This window comes from Pagrus major, chromosome 10 (genome assembly GCF_040436345.1).
Source record: "Pagrus major chromosome 10, Pma_NU_1.0".
Lineage (NCBI taxonomy): Eukaryota > Metazoa > Chordata > Actinopteri > Spariformes > Sparidae > Pagrus > Pagrus major.
This window is the reverse complement of record NC_133224.1, coordinates 23339852-23354307: the sequence shown is the minus strand read 5'-3', so window position 1 is coordinate 23354307 and position 14456 is coordinate 23339852. Positions and strand designations below refer to the sequence as shown.

Below are 14456 nucleotides of genomic sequence, written 5' to 3'. Positions count from 1 at the left end.
TTTGAGGCAGAAATCCATAAGTTTAATATGTTTAAGTCGAATATGACTGCCAGAGGCACGACATTCTTACATGACATTCCCCTTCCACAAAATGTATTGGTTGTCATGTGGCCAAGCGTGACTTAATAATCATTACATTACCTATCAATAAATGATATGTATTTTCTTTGAATCCTGTTTGATTTTGTTGTTTCAGCCATGCAAAGGCTTCCTGACTAATATCCGACCTTGTCTGAAAGTAATTTCTGTTCCATCTGATTTGGCTTTTTTGCTCGACTCAAATTGATACCTTCTTTGAAATTCGGTGCAGAAGATTGTGTTGAAACCTGCTATTTCTTGAAAAAGTTGATCCAACAGCTAAAAACTGTACTGTTGTTGAAGTGAAGCTGCTTTTTCCTCTCACCTGCTCCTCCAGTTCACCACATCCAGGACGATTTGAATTGGTGGGAAATATGAGTCCAATTATATCTTGCCATCTCTTTTGCTTCCTGCCTCACCTCTTTCTTTCAGTTCACCAACCTATCATCCATCACACTGTGCTGTGACTACAAAAGAGAGGGGAAAATATTTAGATGACCAGCAGTGAGCAATTTGTCCTGGTTTGCAGTATTTTTTCTTCTTTGTTGTACTGAATGCTTTGTCTCTTGTTTCTAGATTTGGTGATGGCTACACAGTAATTGTGAGGGTCGGCGGCTCTCCTCCTGCATTGAAGCCAGTCGAGGACTTTGTCCAGCAGAACTTCCCGGGCAGCGTCCTGAAGGAGAAGCATCACAACACGCTGCAGTATCAGCTCCCATACAAGCAAGGGGCTTTGGCCAACATCTTCAGCGTGTTCACAAGCCATCAGCAAAGGCTGGGGGTGGAAGACTACACCGTGTCCCAGACCACTCTGGATCAGGTAAGGCCCAAATAATGGGATGAGTGCTAGGACTTTTTCTCCCTCTCACAGTCTTCTAAACTGAAGTGTGCCTAATTTGATTTCAGTTTTATTTACACAGAGGAGGCTCAGGTCAACTTATTTCACTCCCAATGCCCTAGACATTGTGAGTGCAATTTGTTTCCATCAAGGCAGAGGCTTTACCTCCCTAGACATGTAACAAACAGAAAGGTCTTTTATTCCTTCAGCTGAACAAATGTGATTTGGCCTGTGACTAGATTTGGATGTCTTCCCTATTCACTGATTTCCACTGATCTCACTGATGGTTACGGTTAGAAGTGACAGTTGCCAACAGTGACGTTGGCATAAACCTGTGTATTGCTCCAATTTCTGATGGTTGAGATGAAAATCTAGAGATGGAAAGAATGTACGGCCAGCTTTCAGTCGTAGTAACAACAGATGAAGAGATTTCAGTCGATTCCTTCTCACCTTTACCTTGGAGAATGATACCATTGTATATTGATCAAAAGGGACAGTATATTCACCTTCAGAAATATCATGAGTTCGCTTGATGCTGAGAGAATGTAGACCCGGAGAAAATTACCGAGCTCAGTTCAATAATCAGCAACAGCTGGCTGTCTAAGTGTTGAGAACAATGTATTGACTCACCCTCAGATGGTGAGGGATTACATTTTAAAAAACTTTCTTAAAGGTGTCTGAACTTGAACGAAACTTGAGTGTTTAAAAATGAAATGATGAAAAACAAGAGGTAAAGTACCTTTAAAGTCACGTAAGTTCAGCAGAATAAGCCAGAGAAAAGAAAGCAATTTCTTCATAACAACAAGAAATGTATGTATTATGCATGTACATGCCTCCAAGTGCTGTCATCCATTCACTAACATATGTTAGTTGAGGGCAAATGGTAGACTCACTTTATTAACTTCCTCTATACACTCTTCACTACACTCAAAGCAACATTGTAACATGTAACTTCTTACTTTAAAAAAAACAGCTTCAGAACAGAACCATGTTGATGGTACAGTGTCTTGTAATAGGGTGGATGGTGTCTCTGTCTCAGCCGCTCCGCTCCCCCATCTCTTGCTCCTGCACTATGTAACTTCAGTGAGAGGGTAGGATCACAGCGTTACATACATGATTACTTCTACGTACATGTTTCCAAGACGTGACATTGTTATGACGTAATGAGTTTTGTTTGTAGTTAGCACCTACATTACGTCTGACAAATTGCTACAGACCTGGCATTTGTATTTACGGCAGTGGTGTTGCACACAGAAACTGTGGGGACACCAAATTGCACAAAATGCCAATTTCTACATAGTGTTGCTTTAATACTGGACTCATTTTTATCCTATATCATGTTTGTGTTTTTTTTTTTTATGTAATATTCTCACATGTAATTTCTTGAGCAAAACAACAAAACAAATAAATCCAAGTTGTACCAGTCAAATTTCCCAAATTAGTCAAACTTGAATGCACCTGAGGGGCAATTTGGCTTGCAGACAGCAGTATGTAGTAATTAACAATTGATAAAAAATACAATATATATGTACACAAATCAGCACAAATATATTTGCACAATTTGACTCCAAATTTAATTTCTGACGTGGGCAAAATGTTAGACGACTGCAGAGTATCAGTATGTTCTATTGTTCTGCTGTTATTCTGTGGAGTGCCAGCTCGGTTTAAGTGATTATTAGGTCATCAGTCAGTGCATTCAGCATTTTAAGTGCTCTCAGTTAATGCTAGCCTGCACAGTCGAAGACAAGATGTAAACATCTATCATTACCGACACATTGTCATCTCCAATTTAGGCTGTCCGACTGACCAATGAGGACTGCACTGAGTTCATGTAGCCAAGATAGTTCAGCTGCCAGGTCCCAGTATTGATCAAAAATCTGGACTGTGATTTATTTTTATTTTTTTTTCATATAGATATAAAAAAGGCTCCCACAGCCAGTGCCTTTTTTTATTCCAGCCCAAGTGCACTCGCCAGACCCCCTGATTGGTGAGATAAACTAAGCCCTGCATGTTACAACTGGCTTCACCTTGTGTTTTCCAAATGGCCCCGGGGACCTGATGCAATCAGGCACTCAGAGGTGAGTGCAAGTGTGTCTGGTCTTGCAAGCCCGTCATTAGCTCAGCAGCAGATGACCAGGTGGGAGGTGAGGTTGAACTCCAGAAAGGTCATCTGTCCACCTCACCATGGGGGAGAAAAGTGGCTCCTCTTGGATTTACAACAAATCCAGACAGATGTATGAATAAGTGAGTGACTAACAGAGTTGTCTGTTGTACTCTGGCGCTCTTGTATTTAAATCAAATTATGTGGTATAAAGAATACTACAGGGATGCTAGGCATTTCATTATCAACATGATCCCCTGGTGGATAACCCCCTAATTCAAGATAAAAACCATCTTTAGCAGCATTATTTAAGTGAAATATGCCCTTTAGGGGACAATCAGCCTTCCACTGTGACAGGAAAGTAATTTATAAAAAGATAAATCCTCTAATTTAGTGTGGTTGTCAGTAATGTCTCCTTAGATCATTGGTGTCTTCCTTTAACCTTACGTAATTTCTGTTTTAACTTTTATTTCCCAACTTGCCCCACATTCTGCACTTGTCAATATTTACCAGATCAGAGGCAGTAAATAAATAATACCTGGACCAGGAGGGAGGTCATAGTATTAAAACATAGAGGGGAGGACTGGAGAACCTGTAGAGACCCAGACTGTCACCTTTCAGCTGGTGATTTATAGAGAAGAGCCTTGACCTATAGTATAACACCAGACTTGCACTACAATTAATATTGATCCACACTCAGCCCGGAGCTCAGGCGTTAACGCTGATGGCCGAGACAGTGCAGAGCAGACGGAGCATTTGAAAGGAAAATGTGACTTTCTGAACTGTCTTTTCAGAAGCAGATTGTGTGGCAGGAATGTGAAGTGTTAGTCAGTCACTACTGCACATTTGAATCACATAATCTCTCTTAATATATACGGCTTTAAAGGTGCTTTACGCAGGTTTTTACTTTTTAAGAGCTAACATGAGTTTGAGATGTTCTTTAAGGACATATGTTCACATTTATAGAAATACTAAAGTCAAGAATATGGGACCATCTAACAAACAATGATGCTACAAAAAGCTACATAGTGCCCCTTTAATAATCACCTACACTTTCCTATGGTTTTATGTTTTTGTTTTTTTTTTTATTATTTTTTGGCCTTTTCATGGCTTTATTGATAGAGCAGCTGAAGACAGACAGGAATCAGGGTGAGAGAGAGGGGGGTAGTGACATGCAGCAAAGAGCCCCAGGCCGGGACTCAAACCCAGGGCTGCTGCAGCGAGGGCAAAGCCTCTGCACATGGGACGCCCGCTCTACCAACTGAGCTAAACAGCGCCCCCCTATGGTTTTATGTTTAACTCAAATATTGTTCAATATATTTTGCAAACATTTTAGTTGCATTACACAACAAACTGATAATAAGAACGTCAAGTGATCTGACACCTTGAAAAACACTTGTTCCCCTCTCACCACAGACTTAATGTAACTGTGACTATTAATTTACAGTCCATCTTATTACCTGTTAGTTATAGTAAAATAAGACATAACCCTATTATAGATGCCTTAATGATGCATTTCCCAGGTTCAACATTCACCCTGTTACAAGACACTGTACCATCAAAATTATTCTGATGCTGTTATTTTAAGGTAAAAAAGTTACATAATGTTGCTTTAAATCTTTACCAGTGAATATTTTTATAACAGTGGATCAAAAACTATGTTTACTGCCGTAAGAGTTTCTTGTAGTTACAGACCCACAAAGAATTATCACGTGATCCTGACTCTAAGGAGCGCTTTAGGGTCTTTCGGCTAATTGTTTTGGGTCTACTGGACTGTTTTGGTTTACTGTCGGTGCTAAGAGCCAAACATTTCCCACTGGTAGTTTGTGGAGACAAAAACAAATAGCTGTCAAAAGAGATTCTGTATTTGACTTACATCTTCCAGGTGTCCTGGGACATGGCTCCGAGTAAATGATATTTTTGCTTTGTAAAAAGGCAACTGTTTGCTAGCATTTTTTCCCTTTCAAATGTTTAAAGTGATAACATGTCAAAGTCTTATTTAAAAATTTGATCACTCCAGGTTTAAATTTAACGTAATAATGATCTTTATTCCGAATAAGCCTAATGATGGCAACCACATGCTTCCTTTAAATATAAAGAATGATTAATGTAACTTGTATTTTTTATCATGTTTGTATTTCTAAAGTCCAGTTGTCTTAGTCCAGACTAAAACAAGATCTTCATGCGCTAAAGAGCATTTCAAAGTCAGTGCAGCAATGTGGCAGAGCATGGACATGTGGATGACATGTAAAAGTAGCCGTTTTACATTCTGCAAGGACTCCTTTGAAATACAGGGGAGGTTAATTGGGTGACTCACATCCTTCCCCTTCTCTGTTCTGCCTCAACGGGCATCAAATAAACACCCAAATGCACCCTCTGTAATGTAATTAATGCCTGTATCCATCTGTCATTAAGAAAATGCCACTCAACAGCGCTGGTGCATGACGTTCAGGTCATGAATGGATGGCTGGCTAAATACAGAAATGGTGCATTATGAGGAGAGTAATAACACAAAGCACGAGATGAATTCACCATGGTCATCTCAGTATGAAAAGCTGTCAGCTGCACTGTTGAAGCACTTTTCATCACACTAAGAATCTTACAGAAATGTTAATGCACTCGGTACTTAGAAATTCTAACTATACAGCCTTGACTATGAATATGAAATGCTGTGCATGCCACAGCACGTCAAGCCAATATCAGCCAGTGGCAGGGTCAGAGGCCGAGAGAGATGGGCGGAGGGTGTATTTGTTGCTACTGTCATTCTTATTCTCTTATTCTTTCTGCCCCGATAAGATGCCTTGACAACTGTGACCTTGATGCACACTGCTGATGGCCTGACATCACACACACAGAAGCGTGCTTTAGCCTCAGGCTTTCTGCAGATGTAGCTTGCTCTTCAGTTACAAGGTAGTCTGCTGTTTTGCTCTCTCTGCACCCAACTGGCGACCAGCTCCATGAGCTCTGAGGTCAGGAAGCTTTACATATGTAGGTCCCAAACTCCAATTAAACTGATGGCTGCACAGAAAGTGAATACGAATTGCTGCTTATTCTTTGGAAATCCTGTATATGAAGCAGCAAAAGCCTATTTTACCTTCAAGTGAACAAAGGAGGCTAATCCCCTCTTGTAGAATTACAATTTCAGACTGGAAGCATAACAGTTTGATTCCTTGACATCCCTAGTTTAAACAGTTTGACTCAGAATCTGCCTCTGCTCATTACTGCCACTGAGCTGCCCTTGAGCAAGGCATTTCACCCCTGACTTGCTTCAGATGCTTAGCTGCTTTGAAGACAACAAATTGAGTTAGGCTTTGTTTGTATTTGGTTGCTTCCCAGAGAGACTTTTGAGCAGGTTCTTCCAGGAAAAATGTATTTGTGCTCAGAAAACTTATCCTGGTTGAATAAAAAAGAGAAATTTGGAAAATATCAGCTGTACTGTCATGACACTATAGGTTTTTTAGAAGAGATGATAGCCATAGAGTCATTGTTGTGAGCAGAACCTTATGTCTGATCATCATCACTTAACATAATAACACTTACATCGATGTACCTAAAGATACAATATGTAACATTTCTGCATTGGTCTAAATCGACTAGACAATGTTCAAACCCAGAGAAGTCCATAATTTTACTGAAGGTAACAGTGCACTTCATCTGTCACCTGTTGCTGCAGTTTCTGGGAGAGATTCAGAGAGTGAGGAAGTAAGTTGTCAAATGTGCTGCGAAGCAGGAGCGAATTAGCATAGCTTAGCATAAAGAATTGAAACAGGGGGAAATGGTTAGCCAAATACTGTCCAAAGTTCAAATATCTGCCAACCAGCACCTCGAGAAACGTACTTAACTTTTATGTCTTGTTTTTGTTAAAAAAAATATAAAAACACCCATTTGTGGTTTAAGCTAAGCTAAGCTACTTTATCAGTGCTCAAGATCATTACAGTGGGATCGGTCTTCTCATCTACCTCTTAGCAGAAAACTAAAAGAAAAAAAAATACTTTTTTAAAGGTTTAAATGTGTATAAATTAATGTAATGGAAATGCCTGCTCTCCACATTTTCACTTCCAAAGATAACACGCAGTAGTGAAACAGTAAATGCATCAGAGTAATTGGAAAAGCTCTTCCTTTGTTCAAAAAATGGAATTGACTAATGTTAATAAGACATTTTCTCTTTATCATTAACATTGAATTATAAGGGTGCCGATTATATGAATTGGCTAATTAAAAACAGCTGCTTCAAAGGCTGACAGGATATATCTTCATCAGTCTGCCGTCATTATCTGAGCTTCTCAAAAACAAAAGGCCCTAAAGGACACTATTGTTTGTTTCTCTTCATTTATGTTCTGTCCCGTGTATTTACTCCGTCCCGTTTAATTTAATGGAGAGTGTGTAGCTGTGAAGAAGGGTTTAATTCACAGGGAGTCTGAGTGTTTCTGATGGAATTGGTCTGGATGATTTTTTTTGTTTTGTTTTGTTTCCCATTAAGATTTTAAATACAATCTAGTAATTCTCATATGCTTTTATGCTCACACAGCCTCTGAAAATCTTTTAATGAAAAAGCAATGCTCTTATCATTTTATATGATCCTCTTTGTTGCTTTTTTCAGTCGAGTAAAAAGTCTTTGTGTAGCTTTACCACAACAGGCAGCTAATGCGAGGAGAGTAAAAAGCCCTGACTACAGTGATGTTTACAGCACAATGAAATACACACAGCTTTTTATGAACGCCATAGGATTGATTTCTTCTGACATTAAATGGGCATCACAGAGAGAAGAATGATTGTTTTATACTCTTTCTCAGCTGGTCAAAGATGTCAAACTGACATTCACTGTGTGAGTCTAGACGCTTACTTGATGCTTCATAGCCCTTGTCTGGCAACTCATTCACATGCACCCCGTTGTCTGTACCACTACTTCTGTTTGTTTTAGAGGCAGAGGGTGGGGCGAGAGCAGAAATAAGATGGGTAGAGAAATGTCCACAGGCCCTTTAGTAGTGTGTGTACTTGAGTTTTTTTTTTTAATCTTGCATTTGCCTTTAAGTACCTTCTTTCCTCGTTGGTATTCCAGGTCTTTGTGAATTTCGCAAGGGACCAGCATGAGGACAAGGACTGTGAAGCCTATGACAACCCAGTGGATACCTCAGATGAGCTGCCACTGAAGTCTGTGAAGACCTCCCAAGAAGCCGAGATGGTGTAATAAAAAATAAATAAATTTTTTAAAAAAAAGCAGAACATTGCACTTACAGTCGTCTAGCAATCTACTTTAAACAAGTTTAAATTAGTGTTATTTATATACACTGCCGGAATAATGGGCAAAGTGCAGTATTTGGCTTTAAACATCACATTGTGCCTAAGATGGACTTCCAAATGTTTTGAATATCCTTGTAACTAATCTAAACGTGTAAAACTAGAAATGTTTAAAACTTCAAATTGAATGACTAAATGTCGACACTCCATTAACATTCAAGCTCATAGTTATTTCTGTCTATAATCAAAATGTAAAAAGCAAATTTCTTTAAAACAACAAGACTATTGGTTTCTATACTTTCCACTGGAAATAGGCTTGTTTCAAGTATTGTTTTTAGAACTGAGCATCTGGATACAAGAAAGAATGAGGAGGGTCACTGCACTACAATCAAGAAAAATTAAACTGCATGTTAGAAAATGCCCGAAATGAATCAATTTGCATTTGAAAAACACTCACTGCACTGCAGATTTTCCCACTCGCACTGAGAAAAATTAACTTTGAGGACTAAATTACAGACAAAAATGACTTCATCGCAACGGCTTAACTACTGAGACAACACCAGTTTGATTTTGATTAGAGTACATTGCTGGACTTAATATACCTCATAACAGTGAAAGCACCAAAAAATCCTCGGAAAGCACCATCCATAGTGCTGAGGATTTAGCATTTAGTATACTTCAAGATTGAATTTAACTTAATTATATTTTACATCTGTTTACATTTGCTGTTGTTTTTTCTTTTTTTAAATATAGAGCTTGCCCTGATGTGTTTAGGTGGGTGCAATAAAAGTTGGATTACTAACTTTAAAGAATATCACCAAGCGACTTATGTAACAATATTTTGTCAACACAAATCCTACAAGATGTTTAACCACATTTAGTTCCACAGTCCTCACATTGTGAGTTGCTGACAGGCACTTTGACTTTGCCAACGATAAGAAGTTCATAATAGCAGCTCTGTCAGATGTGTTGACTTGGACTGTCTGAATGAGCCTCCAATCAGCTGTAGATGGTGTTTAATAAACGACGTCGATGTTACTGCAGCAGGACAATACGGAGTCAGTCAGAGTCAACCAGCTGTCAGACATGTTTGGTTTGCAGAAAAGACGACGCATCCTTTGTGTGCGCCAACCACAGCTCGCAGACAACTGCAACAACGTTAGACTCGTGAATGCAATCATGAATGTAAGTGGACACATATCAGAAAGATCTCTCAAGAATTACAAATGAAGAACAACAGATTTATATTTTATGAGATTTTTTTTAATGCATTGCCTTGTGAAATCTATATTTTATGTATCTTTTTCTTTTTTTCAACTGTACAACTGAGATTTCTTTTGTCATATGCAATGCTGGTATTGGCACTGGGCACAAGAAACCAGTGTTAATCTTACAGAAATATAGCACTCCCTCTCTTGCACAGAACTGTGCAATTAAAGTTTGTCATTTGTCACCATGTGCCTTTGAAACACCCAGTTTAATGTGTAAGCTATGATTATACTATGCTTTTTTTTCTTTTTGAATTGACCATTTGCTAAACCCCACTCCCTGTAGTTACTGTTGCTACATCTGTCAAGTTTTACATTTGCAGATATGGAGTTTACAATAATAACGCTGGCAAATTACCAATCGAAATCCATAGTAATTTATCAAACACTGGGACCTTGATTGTGCAAAAGCAGCTTTCTAGCCACCTACCATTGCTTTAGCCACCTCAAATGACACCCAGCCTGGTGTATAGCGAGCTAGCTAATCAAGCTAATGTTAACACCATGACTCGGTTGAACACTGTCTCACTTTTTAATATTTCAGTATACTCTTTTAAAGGTAAGACATTTAGTTCAAAACATTCAAAAATGTACTAACATTATCAACAGAACATAAAGCAAAAAACAAATGTTGACGTTATGTTAAAGATGTCTATGTACTGTGTAGAAGAGATATTGACTGAAGTCAGCATGCTAACCAGTTAGCCACAGGCCTGAAAACCTAATTTTCCCAGCTGTCCAAAGCTGTGCTCGGGGTGCAAACACCAACGCTCCCCTGGTAGTCCGGCTAGCTGCACGGCTAACTGAGCTAACAATCTAACAGTAGCGACTGTCATAAAGATGACAATCGCCAGCAGTTAGCAGTTATTCTGCTGCCCCTATTTGTTGGCAGTGTATACTCACAATCCTCACATATTGTACTTTTAAAATGAAAACTATGTACATTTACGCTTGATCTTCGCATATAGGATTTCGCAACACTGAATAAAGAAGTAGCATTGCTTTTGTATTGTAGTGTAGAGCTAGTAAGTTTTAGTATTGTTGTACAAATGATGAGAAATTAATTTGTTCTAACATAATTATATTTGGCTATTATCATACGGACTTGTTTGGATTATTAAACATCATTTTTTCACTTCTGTTCAGCAGAAAAGGCTTTTAGGGGGACAGCTAATCAATGAGTTTGGCAAATTGAATTCTATTGGCTGAAATTGATGCAGTTAAAACTTCTCCAAATCCACTTAAAAAGCAGGACGCAGCTGTTAATGTTGACCCAAAATCCAATATCATCCAGGACGTTGGGGAAATAATGGCTTACAGAGTGGATGTACTGTACCAGTCGCGAAATAGACTCACTAACAATTGCATTTAAGCAGCTAAACGCACTGTTTATTCAATTAAGTTCTTTTCTTACACTCTTTGCTTTTGTGTTTTTGGTTTTGGCAAAGATAGACAAAAAGATACCACCATCCAAGCTCTTTATATGCCAAATATCACTCTTCAGTATGCTTCAGTATGAATCCAGCACCTGACAGACCTGCTGTTCTCACAGTAATTAAGGTTGTTAAGCTATGATTGTTTTGCAAATAGTCAATTATGTTTCTAACATTTATATCAGGTGTTTACAATAGAATTACAGCAATAAATGCTTTAAAAATGCCTGTCGCTGATGTTTGAATCAACATGAACAACATATGTGTAATATGTAGCCCTTTAAAACCTTAAATGTAAAATGATCTGTACTGTATATCTCAGAAGAAATGTCCCTCAGGAATGTTTTATGTGCAATTTTGATTCAATGTCTACATGTAAATGGAAGGAGTTGTTCATTCATCTGTATTATTTTCATCACTCTGTCCTGTACTGTACAACACTTAGCAGCTCTAACAATTAAAAAGCTCTTTCCTCATGCAGCTAACATGACTTGGCACTTAGCTCAGAATGCAAATACTTCTTCAATTCACCCCGCGCTCTGCTTTACTTTGAGAGCTTGACATAATTTGTATGCTGTGCTTAAAGTCCTCACATTACTATCAAGCCCGTTGCAAAGAATAATGAATCCTATTTGTACTGAATATTGCTTCATGCCAAGACAAACGATTAAACATTTGCACAAATTGTAATGCAACTCTGACTTTAATGTTTGCGCATTGCCGCTGATTGATTGGGTCCCAGTTTGAAAGTCTCTCAAGCTCAACTTTCTTCACGCTGTTTTATTGTGTTGTCCTTCATTTAACTCCGTCATGTATTTCACTTTGAGTGGAGCTTTGGGTTGAAGGCTCGCATTTGTTGAGTCTCTCATACGTCCAGTCTTTAACTCGAGACCGCGGGATGCCAGGATACAGACGGCACCAGAGTGGGCAAGGCGTTTTATTTCACATTTATGGACTCGCTCCTTTTTCTGTGGGGAGGAGACGTTTTGTCTGCAAGACGCCTGAGAATGAATTCATTTTCTTGTCAAACTATCACACAGACCCTTTTAGTTTGTGTGCTTTCTTATTTAACTATTTTCCAGCAAATTCAGAGCTAGTGTGCCTTAAGGTTGAACCAATTGTTTTCTCAATTTCGTTTCCGTGCCACAAAATATGCTGCTCTTGTTTTGGAACATGCCGTCCTCCAATAATTCATTAAGACATCTCATTTTTATGTAATTCTAAAAACATTTTCCAGCACCAATTTCCTGTTTTGTTTGCCCTCCGGATTAGAAGATCAAGCCTCGTCTGTCTGCTCTACTTCTAAGTCTAAATTATAGAGATGAATGGATATGGATTTTCTGTTTTCTCTTTCAGGTGCAAATGTATTTGTTTTTTGCTTGTGAGAGGCAGCCGGATGAAAAAAGGTGGTAGCTTTAATCTATGTAAGTTTCTGTTGGATAAATCATTTACTGTGTTTCTTCTTGGCTCATGTAAACATTGAGGTTTTCTCTAATCCTGCAAACAAAGTGTACTGGCACATCAGTTAGTTATATTATCCCAAGAAAATGCCAAATGTCTACAAGTTATAGTTGTGTGGAAAGTTTTTATGCCTCCATGCTGGCGAATGCAATATCTCAAGAACGCCTTGAGGGAACTTCTTCACATTTGGTTAAAGTGTCCAAAGGTCATTAAGACCTCATGAAGGCCTTGAGGGAATATGGTCAAATTTGGTCCAAATGTTCACTACGACTCATGGATGAACTGATTTAGAATTTGGTGGCCAAACGTCAAAGGCCAAGTTCATTGCGAGGTCAAGGCCATGAAGAAATTCATGCGATAGAATTTGACATACAGATGTCTAAGAGGATAAAATGATGAAGTTATGACATTTGATATCCAAAAGGTCAAAGGTTAAATGCACTGTGACATCATAATATTCTGCAAAGAAATTGGATTTTTGTTCATTATTCAATGCCACAGCTCAGGAGCAGCAACTTGACTGGTGCATGGAGGCATACAGTCAGGATGAGGTCATTCTAGTTTCTGTTTAATATAGAAATTAAATATTGTTAGGTACTTTTCTTTCTTCTTTTTTTTTTTTTTTTTTACCACTTTCTGACACTTAATTGACTTAATTATAAATTGATTGAAAAATTACCCTTGATGACTCGCAGCCATAGTTTGACTAGCGTGTGTCTTCAAGTTTTAATGATGAAACGCTACATGTACTTACCTCCATTTTGACTGTAAAAAAAAATGATGTGTGATAATTATTTAGTGATATAAATAAACCCAATCACATAAGATAATTATTCCATAAGTGCAAATTCAATTAATTGTGTGTATGATTTTCTTAGTAAAGACGTGGGTGAATTACCTAACTGTAATAATTAGCGAATCCTTTGATTATCCAGAGTTTTAAAGCTTTAATATGACCTCAAGTTCTTCAACACTTCCCTTAAATCCACCAGACGACTCATATTTCCCACATGCAGAAAGAAGTCTCCGTCTTGGCAAACTTTACCTCCAGTATCTTGAGATAATGTTTGGGCTCTCTGCATGTATCACACCTCTTGTCTTTGTGGTACTCATTAGAACTGCGAGCTCCGGGGCACGCAGCCAGAGGCAATCCGTCAGGTGGGAACTTCACAGAGGCGATAAAACTTGAGAATAAAGGTAAGATTACTTGTCACATTCCACCATTATTTCTTCGCACTTTCTGTCCCAGTGTAATACTTAGGAGGTTTACGAGCAGAGGTTACATTACAGTTCAAGGGAGTTGGGGCGTGCAGGGCTCAGCAGGCAGGCTGTTAATTCCTTTGAGCCATTGATTCTGCAATATACAGTATATTTATCATGCAGAGCTAGACCTGATTTTTCCCATTTACTGTGTGTGTGTATATATATATATATATATATATATATATATATATAAATATATATATATACATGAGGTCTTACTTAAAATTTATATATTGTTTTCCCAACACGTTTAGAAGAAAAAGCACACTTTCTGTGTAGTCGTGAGTGCTGTTATATGGGAAGAAATGATATAGCGAGTGGAAAAATACACCCAGGAACACCAGGTAACAACACATAAAAGGTAGTTTCTATTCCGAGGAGCTGAATGCTGCACCCGTAATGTTAGAGTGAAGTTTTGCTTCAAGATAAGAAATAGTGCACTGTATCCTCATTTTGCCATTAAATTAGTGTCTGTTTGGTTTTGTTTGTAAAATCAGCTTTTAGATGATGATTTCACAACATATTACCCTGATAATCTAGCTCATACAGCGCATACAATAGTCCTTCCCGTGCCTTGACATTTTGCCAATCTCAGTGCCAAATACAAGAATACAATAAAAGGCGTTGTCAGTCGGAATGGGAAGATTACAGGAGTTAGAGGAGATTCAATGATCTGCTCGACAGGCGAGCTTTACAGAAAGCTCCTGCCACCCTTTCAGACTGTAATCACCCTTTGTACTCCAAGTTTGCTGTTCTTGCTTCGGGGTACTTGTTAT

The 14456-nt window shown here is 38.4% G+C and overlaps 1 protein-coding gene across 1 annotated transcript in view; it reads left to right on the top strand.

Annotated features, from left to right (window-relative positions):
- Positions 1-11646, top strand: part of LOC141003260 (phospholipid-transporting ATPase ABCA1-like) — a 183300-nt gene extending 171654 nt beyond the window's left edge. The window contains 2 exon segments of the mRNA XM_073474568.1: positions 655-898; positions 8077-11646. Coding sequence (XP_073330669.1) covers positions 655-898; positions 8077-8205 — 373 coding nt within the window. The 3' untranslated portion in view covers positions 8206-11646.
- Positions 11647-14456: the final 2810 nt, after the last annotated feature.